The sequence below is a fragment of the Mercurialis annua genome, linkage group LG7 (assembly GCF_937616625.2).
Source record: "Mercurialis annua linkage group LG7, ddMerAnnu1.2, whole genome shotgun sequence".
Lineage (NCBI taxonomy): Eukaryota > Viridiplantae > Streptophyta > Magnoliopsida > Malpighiales > Euphorbiaceae > Mercurialis > Mercurialis annua.
The window spans coordinates 36,988,016-37,000,795 of NC_065576.1; the positions used below are offsets into that span (position 1 = coordinate 36,988,016).

At 30.8% G+C, this 12,780-nt stretch overlaps 1 protein-coding gene across 1 annotated transcript; it reads right to left on the reverse strand.

The window, feature by feature from the left end:
* Positions 1-1,744: 1,744 nt before the first annotated feature.
* On the reverse strand, positions 1,745-7,560 carry LOC126656448 (phosphatidylinositol/phosphatidylcholine transfer protein SFH9). The gene is made up of 16 exons (XM_050351021.2): positions 7,219-7,560; positions 7,086-7,111; positions 6,676-6,991; positions 6,195-6,294; positions 5,748-6,014; positions 5,536-5,613; positions 5,353-5,454; positions 5,227-5,276; positions 5,018-5,117; positions 4,786-4,875; positions 4,612-4,704; positions 3,994-4,072; positions 2,795-3,192; positions 2,611-2,685; positions 2,148-2,321; positions 1,745-2,061 (listed from the first exon to the last, which is right to left on the reverse strand). The coding sequence occupies exons 2-15, from the start codon at positions 7,090-7,092 to the stop codon at positions 2,268-2,270; spliced, it is 1,809 nt and encodes a 602-aa protein (XP_050206978.1). The 5' UTR covers positions 7,093-7,111; positions 7,219-7,560; the 3' UTR covers positions 1,745-2,061; positions 2,148-2,267.
* Between the last annotated feature and the right edge of the window lie 5,220 nt (positions 7,561-12,780).

The following is a 12,780-nucleotide window of genomic DNA, read 5'->3' on the forward strand; positions in this document are numbered from 1 at the left end:
AATAAGAAAGTCATAATTTGATGGTATTTTAACTTCCACTTTATGAATTAAGGTTAGTATTGCCTCAAATAAATTATCAATTGTTATATATTTTTTAAAAAAAATCTCTCTAATAATTAATATTCATGTAGAATATCTTTTAAATTTTATTAATTATTAAATAATAGAATTATTAATTATCCGACGTGAAACGAAGTTGGTTCTCTCAATTTTCTATTAATTATTAGAATTATTAATTTATAGAATATTAACTATTAGAGGGTCGACTGTATAAAAAACAGCTTAACTTTTAAAAATATGTTTTAAACTTGACTATTTCATCTTAATTTAAAAGTTTAAAAAGAAACATACTTACAAAAATTCATCGTAGATAAACATTACATATGTCAAAGATACATTGCCAATACGTTTCCGACACATCTCTGTTATTAGGGGTGTGCAGTATTCGGTCAAAATCGAATTAACCGACCGAACCAAACTGAAATTTCAATTCGGTTCAGTTTTTGGTTAATTTGGTTTTGGTTTTTAGTTTTTAAAAGTTTGGTTAATTCGGTTTGGTTCGGTTTTGGATATGAAATTTTCCAATTAATCGAATCGACCGAAATATATATATTTATAATGTTATTTTTATAATTTTTTTTAAAAAATAAGGTAATTTTGAATTTTTTTAGGATTTAGCTATTAAATCACCCTGAAATTATACAATAATAATAAATTAGTACATTTTTATTTTTATTTTATTTTTAATAATTAATTTTAATAAAATTTGGTTATTTCGGTTAACCGAAATAACCGACCGAACCAAAATATTATTTCGGTTCGGTTTTAAAATATTTCGGTTCAGTTTCGATTTTGGAAATTTCTAATATTTCGGGTTCGGTTAATTCGGGTTCGATTCGATTCGGTAACCGAACCGACCGATGCACACCCCTATCTGTTATAGAGTGTAAATGAAAGTTTTTCTTATTATTTTGTAGTATTTAATTTTGTATTGCGTTTTCTCACTATTTTGTAATCTATATTTTGTATTTCAAACTGCTTTTATAGTTTTTCTACTAGAAACCTAGCTAGCAATAGTGAGAAAACGAAATTATATATAGTTTTGAACAAGTTTGCGTTATATTGACAACAAATGTAATTTCTTTTAGAAAAAATGTAATTTAATTAACTTGATTTTAAATACAATATTCAAATTGTTCTGAAATACTAAAGTTTGTCTCCATGACACTAATTTTACAATGTATTTTTCACATTTGATTACATTTTAGGATTAGAAAAAGGCCAAAAATGAGAATAATTTGGGAGGTGGCAATGATATATTCTTTTTGTTGGATAATGCCTCAAATGTGATGAACATTGAACAGGATCTTTCGTTTGAATCAAGCTGGACATGTCAAATGATTAACAATTAGGTGTAATACATTTAATATTATTGAGTTGAACATTCGACAATATTTGACATGTCAAATGATTAACAGTTAGAAATAATATACATTTGATATTATTGAGTTGAACATCCAATCACATTTATGTTGAATTAAATTTTCAAGAATACCATATTAATAAAAAAGAATATAACTGAATAATCAATTCAGTAATATTAAATGAAAGTAACTAAATGCCAACAGCATGATGCTTGAATTCAAGCTAATACATGCAAATTGCTAATGTATTTTCAAGTTTAAGACAGCAAAGGATATTTATGAAATAATCAATGGTTGATTAAAAGTAAAGGAATAATATATGCAAGTTAAAATTCACTTCTTGTTATGGTTATCAATGGCCTAGCACAAATTAAAGTTCCAATCTTGTCTTCAGAAATTGCCTCAATTCAAAATATTCTTGTAGTAAAGCTTTTTTCTGAAAAGATCGATTCTAAGCATCGGTGTGGTTGCATATTTTGTCAGTCCCGGAAATAAGAAATGGAAAAAAGAAAAACAAAAAGATCATGCTATGTACAGATACACGAGACATATGGTACATGTATCATGCTCGCATCTGAAAATTTAGAATTCACGGCAAGCTGATGAATGTCATTCTTGTTCTTTGAAAGATAAGAACCTGTGTAGAAAAGAAAAGAAATGAGATTGTGTTTCTTGGAGTTTGAAACATAGATATTACGGCCATGCATTAACTAAAAGTAATACCTCGAATGCTACTCCCTCTGAATCCGCTGAGCGAGCTTGCGTTTAGTTTTATCTGAATTCTGCAGAGTCATAAGGCTTCTGCAAAACAACATCCGGTAACTTGTTTTCAAGAAACGCGTCTCATCTTTCGGGAGGAAAAGATTTGCAGTTTCTTGGCCAACAAGAGTTCACTCCCTGCAATAGGCAAAGTTTTGCACAATCAGCAGAGTAAACGTGTCCCATTAAACTAAGCCGAACTATAGATTGCATTTTAAATTAAATAACACAACAATGTCTTTCCCCGTCCCGATAATATTAATCACTGTTGTGACTGACCAACAAATTCAAACATGCGTGTAGATCGATTATTATTGACCATATTCTTTATCCATCACCAACTTACAATGGATTGATTGGCAACAAGGGTATCGCTAAATGCTAGATTATAGGTTGAAAGAACTAAAATTTATTTTGATTAACTTACAGTTAAGGCGCTCTCTTTAAGATTTTCCAGCGATGCAGCAAGCTCCACCTGTTTCGATGCAGTTGCAATCAGTGCCTGCAAAATGATAAGTTAGTTTCATCGACCAAATAATGAAAAAGAAAATTAGTATGATACTATTCAGTTCAGTGCTACCCACGTTTTGAGTAAAGTAAATGTATCTTACCTTCTTTGTCTTCTGGAGATCATATTCGATACACTTAATTCGACTCAATGACTCAAGAAGCATGTCCTCTTTCTCACGAGGAATTTTGGAAGGTTTGTTAACCAGCTCATTGACCATTTCTTCTAAATTTTGCAGCCTCTGCCAGCATGGCTGTAGGGATTCCTCTTTTATGTCATTTGAAACATGTTGCTCTTGAGAATTTGAGTGTTCTAACAGTAGGACCTGTTGGTTTGGTAACTGTCTGTCTGGATGTTGTGCTGCAAAAAATCTCCGAGTCCTTGGGAGGAGAAGATATATCCATGCTAACAATTTGAGCATGAAGCGAACCATAGAACTTGTTATCTGATGAATGAAATTCTTCTGCACCGTTCTTGTGCTGATTTCATTTATTGATTCATCTGTCAGAAATGTTAAATATCATCAAAAGGCTTGCATGCTACATTAACTATAAGCCAAATAATAGTTTTTTCACTGAGACGGGAAAATAATAATGGAGCGCCAGCTATACAGCAGTTAAGGACAAATTGAATAATGAAAAAGCAAGTTTCGCATATAAAATCAAATCAGACTCTGTTACAGCTTGATCTATTTAAAACTTGAAACAGTTAACATCATATTAAGTTGGCGCCTTCTGTTATTTTAGAAATATATATGTAAAGATGATTGATGAAACACTCTTTAACATCTTTGTTCTGCATTCTGTGAGCGACAAAATAGTGCACTGCCAACATCAGCAATTTAATTATGTTTATGGTATCATTAAGTTACTTAGCTATCCCTGAGCCTCCGTAAACATCATTTAGAACTTATCATCCGATGCCAAGGCATCGACTGCAAGGTGAAGAAGAAGCAATCCAGCTATAGATCTCATTTTTCTCCCTTCCTGATGAAAATTTTGCATGATACAACCACCTTGAATACATTTAGGGTGTGTATTTTTCAATGTTGGGAATGGAATGAAAGGTAATGGGAACAAAAATAGTTTTATTTCCATATATTGTTTGGTTTAATAAGTTTAGTATGGGAATGGGAATGAAAAGTAACATAATCTTTTACTATATTTTATTAATTTACAATACTAAATGAATTATTTTTAAGCAATAAAAGTTTAAAACTTAAATACAAATAAATATATGTAATTCAAAATAAGTAGAGGAAAGAAAAAACATTTGTCATTTATGAGTTGTCAGGCTACTTACTTGTTGAACTAGATTCTTCCACCCTTGCAGGAATGTGCTCTACCAGGCTGTGAGTAGAAGCCGGAGCACCCGTCCTTCCCTAACATAAAATAAGACCATTGCAAGTGTTAAACACAGCAACAAGCATGTCTAATTATCAAAAAAAAGTGTTAAGCACAGCAGTGAACCAGAAAGCAATATGCTCTATATGTTGTCAAGCATCTTAAAGGACACTATCTTGAACCTTCCACTGTTACAACTTGTCATAATTTTCAAATTATACTGACAAAAAAGAAGAGAACTTTGACTCAAAAGCTCAAATGGATCAAACATTAACAAATACCAGTTAAAAGGAGAACAATATGATCACCTATAACGTATTTTTCAACTAACAATATGAAATTTAGAGTTCCTATAACTTCAGAAATCCTTGAAATTTGCAATAACTAGGCAACATTAAAGAAAAAGGGTCATTTTAAATAAATAAACCAGTCTCAAGTTACTAGCAATCTACTAAGTTCATTGGATAACAAATTAAGCACAATAGATGATGTTCAATAAAGAAAAGAGTGATGCAGGACTTAACCTAGTATTGATATACAAATCCAGAACCTCAAAACCAAATTCTAGAAAACTTACTTTCTCTGAAACTGGAGTTTGTTCTATAAACCCTGAGGCATTTGGATTAATATCAAAACATGAATCAGCAGAAAATGCTTCACTTCTAAAAACCTGCATCACAAAGTATCTTGCATCAGTTCATATAGGTAATCATAGGTGAAGGTTAAAGTGAATAATCATTCTGCAACTCACCTTAGAGGCAAATAGCTTGAAATCTAAATCATCATCAGAAAAAGAATTCCTCATTTTCCTCAAGTACATTGCTTCCCCAGCATGAACAACCTGCAAGCAACACGAATACTTTTTAGTTTCCCAGCATGCCAACATGAATATTGAAGCTTTAATGTAAAACATCAATACTTCCAAATTAAGGTTTCCAAGTAATAATGTTTGACACTTTATCTGATATTAACAATGATCATACTTTCATTATTTCTGGATCATTCCAGGGCCCCTTGTCAGATCTAAGACAACCACCTTCACTTGGGCACGAACAGGATCCACCAAGAAATTCTGGCAATTGGCTGTGTTGCAAGAAATACCAAAACAAGTTTGAAGCATGGGTTAGAGAAAATTACAGATGGAGTTCATAATTTTCAATTACACATAAGATGCAAAAAACAAAATTCAAACCTTGGGTCTATAATCTCAAACAACTTATTTTGGAATTTATTGCCTAAAACCTGTGGAGCCAAATCAGAATGAATTAGTATCATAAATTTCGAGTACTCAAAGAAGTAAAATATCAAAGTGTTGTACATGTATCTTTGCAGTAGTCTTAGGGTCAAGGAAGCTTTTTGCTGTATTCCACAGCAATTTGAATCCATTACCAGCATTAACAATGAACATCTGATGTAATGTCTGTAAGCAAAGGGAGCAGAAAATGAATACATAGTAACTCGAAAAAAGATTTTGTTCAAATTTTATTAATAATAAAACTACCTCGGGATAGTTGTCACCGTCAGTTTTCTGCATCCGCATAACTAGATCATGAGCAACCTTTCCAAAACTCATCCAGTTCTGCACAACCAGAGAAATATCAAGGAGTGATGGAATAGTTCAAATGCATATCATTTATGAAATTGAAATAAATAGTACTGCATATGTCAAAAAAAAATAAAAAAAAGATACTACTGTAAGCTCAGAAAAATTACCAGGCCATGCACATCCAATATTGTAATTGTAGAATCTATGTGCCGTTTGGCTGCAATAGAACACGCAGGAAATTTCTCAGCAAAAGTCTTTTCAAATCCCTGAACGTGATATTTTAAAAACCGGTCTACTGTGGTTACACTCATTAGCTTGCTGGGTTCAATTTTTCCAAGCCTTTCGATATAAATTGGCCGACCCTCTTTATCTACACCATGATAACCATGAGGATAATAACGTTGAACTTCTTCATACTCATCATATACAAAATCCTAAGCAAGAAACAACACATTACACCATCAGTTGCAAACCAAAAACATGCAAATGTCACTTGCCTTGAGAGTCGGTCTTGATCTCATGCATCAAACAATTAACATAACATAAACTATTTCTACTATGACAGGTCTGAATTGACAATATTAAGAAAATGAAACTCTAATAGTAAAATTTACCTGTAAGATCGAATCTACTCCATTATCTCTCCTCCAGTTAAGCATTTCTGACCACATCAGGAGAGTTTTATCAAGGTCAAACTTTCGAGCCCTTAAGAACCTGCAAGGATAAGTATCCAATCCACTAGAATTAAGTACAATAATAGTATTCTCATTACCCTTATTCGAAGGAAAAAAATTATAAATTATAAATGCAAATATTCAATTGGACTAAATTTTATTTATTGACTTCTCCAGAAAGTCTATAGTTGCTATAATTCAATTATTTCAGCTTACTAAAAGAAAGCATTCTCTAAGAAATCGAAATAACATCCAAAATTTGATATGATTTTGAAAGACACGACATCAAGAGGTTAATCAAATTGAATTCTCGCGCACGATTTGTTGCAGTACAGCAGCTAAACAGTTAACTTTGCATGTGAAACGACAATATACACATCTAATATAAAACAAAAAACAAAAAACAGAACCAAAAAATCACCTCAAAAGAGTATGATAATCATCATGGCGAGGCGGAAGCAAGTCTTTAACAATCAATGTATGCCGAAACGCATTAACCGCAGCTTCCTCCTCCGCATCCCTAAAATCATTAATAGAAATCGCAGCAAATCTACAATCCGCCACACGCTTCCCTCGCTTCCTAAGGCTATGAGTAAGCTTAGAGGAAGCACTCATTGCTTTTTTCTTTAACAAATTAGATCTCGACGATGATTTCCTTCTCCTAATGGTCTCATATTCAGGAATTTCTAGATCCATAGCTCTCGCTCTCTCAATCTCCTGAATCGAATGAACCTCACCTACGCATACACGATCCAAAAACAATCACAAATCTAATAAAACTAATAAAATTAAATCACATTTTAGGTTATTTTTTCATAGAATTTCACACACCTTGCATTGGAATTCAGATCACAAATCTAGATCAGAAAAACAAAACAATCAATCGATTAGATAATCAAAACATATAACAAACAGATCGGATCATAATAAATCAGATCAATGAATCAAATAAATCGCACCGTACCTTCGCCGCAATCAAGCGATTGAGATTCTGATCGGAGAATTACAGTTACGAATTATATACATGAAATTAATACGAATACAATGCAATTGCTTGGAGATTACGAATAGGATTATAGCTTTATTCACATTTATATGGTTTGTTTGTTAGAGTATTAATTCTTTTTTTGTTGGTTGGTTGGTTGGGTTGGTTTTAAAATTTTAAAATTTTAAAAAATGAAAGGGAATAATATTAAAATAGTTGGTGACAGAAGGAGCTGAAGAAGAACGCAGCTGCTATGGTACGGTTGCTTTCAGGTAAGGAGAAGCTAAATGAGGGAGCTTATGTTATGTATAGATGTCGTTTTCAATTCCGTTTATTTTCACCGTAACGGCAATGCCGGTTGTTTTTCTATTTGGCGCTTCTTCTCCTGCTGGTAACTACCGCTTTAATACTGCTCTTCATCAAAATATACTTCTCTTTATAATTTGTTTATTTATTTAATTCTGTAAAATGGTTATATTTAATTTAAATTTTAATACAATTTATTATTAAATTTAGTATAGAAGTATTTACTAATAATGAAACAAAAATATAACACATAGTATAAAATAGCAATTTATATGAACTAAATATTTAATTAAATTTATTTATCTTAAATATAATATTCAATTCATGATTATCAAAAAATATATTCAATTCATTGTAAATGAAAATTTTATTTTTAGAATATCAAACGCAATAATTATTTATAAATATTATTTTTTAATAATTATTATTTAACTGAATTTTATATTAATTGGAAATAAGTAATTACAAAGTGTATTAAAAATGTTAGATACTTTTAATCAATTTATTTTCTTCTAGATAACCTTCTATGCTTTTAACGAATAGTAAGACTTATAAAAGGACCAAAGCATTCACATGAGTCTCATGCTTTAAAGTTCAAAATAAACTATTTTATAGTCAACAAATCAGAGTAAAATGTCAAATTGTGCGATGATATTTATGTAAACTAATAGGAATATTTTTGATGCTATAGTACTTTTCCATCAACATCTAAATAATTTTTTAAATATCTTTGATTTACTCAAAAAAAATAAAAAAATATCAAAAGAGGCCCGAATAGTACTAGTTTTATTTGTTTGTTTGATTCTTACTCCCTCCGGTCCATAATATTTGTCGCATTTGAGAGATTCTTTTGTTCCATAATATTTGTCATGTTATAATTTCAAGAGAGCATTAATTGCTATTTTTCCATGGTTGCCCCTTATTAATTTAGTGGACTACTATTTACCGCCCCAAATTACTACCCACCGCCCAACTTTTTACCAAAATACCCCTAAGCCATTCTCAGTTTTTTTTTTAAAATATTCAATTCTCTCAATTCAATTAAAAACCTAACGAATATCCGAGTGAATTTACAATAAAAATGTCAAAATCGACTAAAAATAAAAGACGGAATTTCCGGTAAATAATCGGTTTTTATTTATTTAATTTTTTAATTTTTTTAATTTTATTTAATTTTTTTTAAAGGCCATCGCCCGGCGATGGCGATGGACCTGTGCATCATCGCCTGGCGATGGCGATGGTGCACTGGGGACGATTGTCCCAGTGGACCATCGTCCTCGGGGGACGATTGTCCCAGTGGACAATCGTCCCAGGAAGACGATGGTCCTAGTGGACCATCGCCAGAAGATGACGATGGTCCATTGGGACCATCGTCCCTCATGGACAATGGTCCACTGGGACAATCGTCCCTCGGGGACGATTGTCCCTGTGCACCATCGCCATCGACAGGCGATGGTGCACAGGGCCATCTCCATCGCTGGGCGATGGCCCTTGAAAAAAATAAAAAAAAATTCTTTTTTATTAAAACAGTTAAAAACGAAAAAAATTAATTACCGGAGGTTTCCGTCTTTTATTTCCCGTTGATTGCGACATAAATCGGCTCCGGTTATCGTCGGGATTTTATGTTGAGTTTGAGAGATTTTTGAGTTGAGAGAATTTTTGTTTTTTTGTTTTTGAATTGAAATTATGTCAGGGGCATTTCAGTCAAAATTTGGGCGGTGTGTAGTAAATTGGGGCGGCGAATAGTAAACCCCTTAATTTATTGAAAGAATACAATAAACAAATGAAAATGTTAGTTATAAATGTAAACAAGTTTCAATATAGGGTTAACTTAGTAAAAGTGTTTATAAATTAAGACATATTAATTATTATTTTAGTTTTTGTGCTAAAGCCAAATACGACAAATATTATGGACCAGAGGGAGTAGTAAATTATTGAAAAATACATTAATTCTCAAAATTATAAATTTGGTCAAAATTATAAATTTGGAAAATATTTTTAAATTCTAGATGTCCTAGCACTTTTTTGCATACTAAGTATAATATTATCGTACCAACGAGCTGTATCTTAAATATTATAAGCGTTGGTCAGTAATTAGCAAAGTCGTGGGTACAAATTCTTCTATAAATGTTCTTCTTCTCTAATTATTAAAAAAATAAAGCATGATATCATTGTTCATTATTTTATTAAGCTTAAAAAAACACTTTAAAATAATTAAAAGTTTGATTGAAACACCCGATTGCGCACTTAAGTTGTACCACCAGGCTATAATTCTTAATTGAGTAATAATTATCTTTAGTAATTTTAATTTCTTTGGTTATGCTTTCTGTTTGAAGTCTTAATTTATATGGACAATCTGTTAGATTTTTAAATAGAGGAGTGTATCTTTTTTATCAAATTTATATATATTTCAATTAGTTTACATTTTTTTTATCATAATTAGTTTATAATTTTGACTGAGACCATATTTGTAAATCGTAATACGAAATTTACATAAGATTGAGCCGTTAAAATGATATAATTCGAAAAGAAAATTGAAAATGAAGTGAGAGGAGAGCATGGGATATAGAGTAGAAGAAAAAACTTCAATCATATCAATATTTGACTTTTTAGTTTGAGATGGATACAATTCATAGAAACAACGTTGATATCGAAAAAAAAGTACACCGTTCATTTTGAGAAGGTCAACAAATAAATTAAATATTCTAATTTATAATGAACTACAATTTTGAGAAGGTCAACAAATAAATTAAATATTTTAATTTATAATGAACTAGAAACACTTTTCTATACCTAATTTCAAAAGTGTTTCTTTTAAATATTTTAATTTATTTATTTAAGATAATAGATATAAAATGTTATCATACTCATTAATTCAGTGTAAATATCATCATGTAAAAAAATGCATTGACACGTACTCAATTTTTTTAGGGCAAAAGGGTTGAAAAACTACCCACCTTTTATTTTTTTTAAATAGCACTCTGACTTTTTAAAAAATTCAATAGCACCCTATTTCATATTTTTACGTTTCAATAGCACCCTAAATTTTAAAAAATAGTTGATTTTATTATTATAAGAATTAAATTTAATAAAACAATCAAATTTAAGGGCCATTTTATACATTTTTTTACTTGGCTAAATTCAAACAAACCCCTTAACTTAAAATACATTCAAATAATTAATTATTTAAAATGGTGTTTTGTTTACTATTTCGAATTAAAAGGGAATTTCATCCACAACCTCCACATCCACCGCAGATCTATCTCTCAGGGTTCGATTTTGGCCATTTTTGGGTATTTGGTGATTGAATTATTGAATTGCAATGGCGAAAGGGGCAAAACTGTCAGGAATGCAGAAACAAGTACTGAGCCTTTACCGATCATTCCTACGAGCTGCTCGATCAAAATCCCCAGAGGGTCGCCGCCAGATTGAATCGGTTGTATCGACCGAGTTTCGGCGACATTCAAATTGAGTATTTGATTCGTCGCGGTAGGAAACAGCTGGATCATCTCAACTCTCCTGATACTCTTGGCTTATCTTCTTTTAATCTCAATCATCATAGTCATGATTGATTTGTCATTGCACGCATACTGTTTTTTGTAATGCCTTTCAGTTATTCTTAATTTCTTATTACTTTTCAATGTATTATTAAAAAGATTGCTAGTTATGAAATATAATTCAAAATCAACTCAGTTGCCACACAAATTAATTGTTTGATTCTATCTACATTTATAATGCTTCTCAATTATACCAATTTTTGAAGTTGATAAACTCAAATTGACATGATATTACCAGGAAGAAGTAATCTGGTTATTGAGTCCATCAGCTCCATCCATAAGAAATTGTTTGATTCTATCTACATTTTAGTATTTTTATTTATTTATATTTTTTTTATTGTGAGGGTTTGTATATAAAATTTAAAACATTATATGATATTTAGAATTTTTGAAAAATATGAAAGATTTGTTTTGATCTTTATGCAAATGAAAAGAGTTCAATTTGATACTTTAGGGTGCTATTGAAACGTAAAAATATAAAATAGGGTGCTATTGAACTTTTTATAAGGTCAGGGTGTTATTGAAAAAAAAATGAAACGTGGGTAGTTTTTCATCGCTTTTGCTATTTTTTTAGTATAAAACATGAAAAGAGAGTATATTTTTTAAAAAAGAATAAATTGTACTATTTTAAAAAGTTTGAACACATTAAACTTTATATTTTTTGGACTTTTAAAAATAACACTTTAAAATAATATATTTATTGACAAATTAGTCATATATAAATTTAATACTACATTATCAATATTAAATTATTTACATTTATTATTGAACTACTAAAAATTGGATTAATGTCATAAGAATTCACCAATTTTACATGTTTTCTCATTCTAATCACGCAGTTTAAATTATCTCATTTTCATGCACGAACTACCATTTTTTTCTCAAATTCATGCACGATGCTGAGGTTCAGGGTCCCCCATTAGTGTAATTTGCTAAGATAGAGGTCATTTTACACCAATGAATGAGTGTCACCTCAGCACTGTGTATGAATTTGAGAAAAAGTGGTAATGTAATACCCAAAATATTTAATTATCTAATTGGACCACGTGTCCAGTCTTGAGTCGCAGGAGTAGTGATATCGGAAAGTTTTCCGATAAATAAGTTTTAGTAGGTTGGTTTTGGGAAATTAATTATGAGAAAATTAAGGTTATATTTCAATTTTAAAGTTATAATTGGAATTAAAAGGAAAAATGTCAAGAAAAGTCCAAAATAAAGTACAGGGACCAAAGTGCTAATTTAGCCACTTTGTGTCGAAAATGGAACTTTTGGATTTTGACGGGAAAGTATTAATATCGGGTTTCATATTGTTGGATATAAATAATACGTATAAGTTATAATAAAAGGATTTATCGATTTAATTATGGACTAAATCGTATAAAAAAAAGTTTGAAAGATAATTTGTAATAAACAAATAGAACAAGAATTAAAGTGGCACTTTAGCCAAATTTTATAAGAAAGAAAAATTGAACCAGAGGAACAGAAGGAGGCTTCGAGAGAATTTGAGAATCATCGCCGATTATCGTCGTTTCGCCGCCGTTTCGCCGTTCGACGTCCGATTCAAGCGGTTTTTGCGGCGATCTCTTCAGAATCGAATTCTCTATCATTCCTAAGCTTCGTTTTAAGGTAAATATCTTGATATTTGGTGGAAAATTTGAATTAAATGGTAGTTTGGTATAAA

Coding starts and splice junctions, on each gene's coding strand:
- LOC126656448 (XM_050351021.2), bottom strand. Junction 4,073..4,611: donor AAACTCCAGTTTCAGAGAAA/GTAAGTTTTCTA, acceptor ATTTTATGTTAG/GGAAGGACGGGTGCTCCGGC. Junction 3,193..3,993: donor GGAAGAATCTAGTTCAACAA/GTAAGTAGCCTG, acceptor CATTTCTGACAG/ATGAATCAATAAATGAAATC.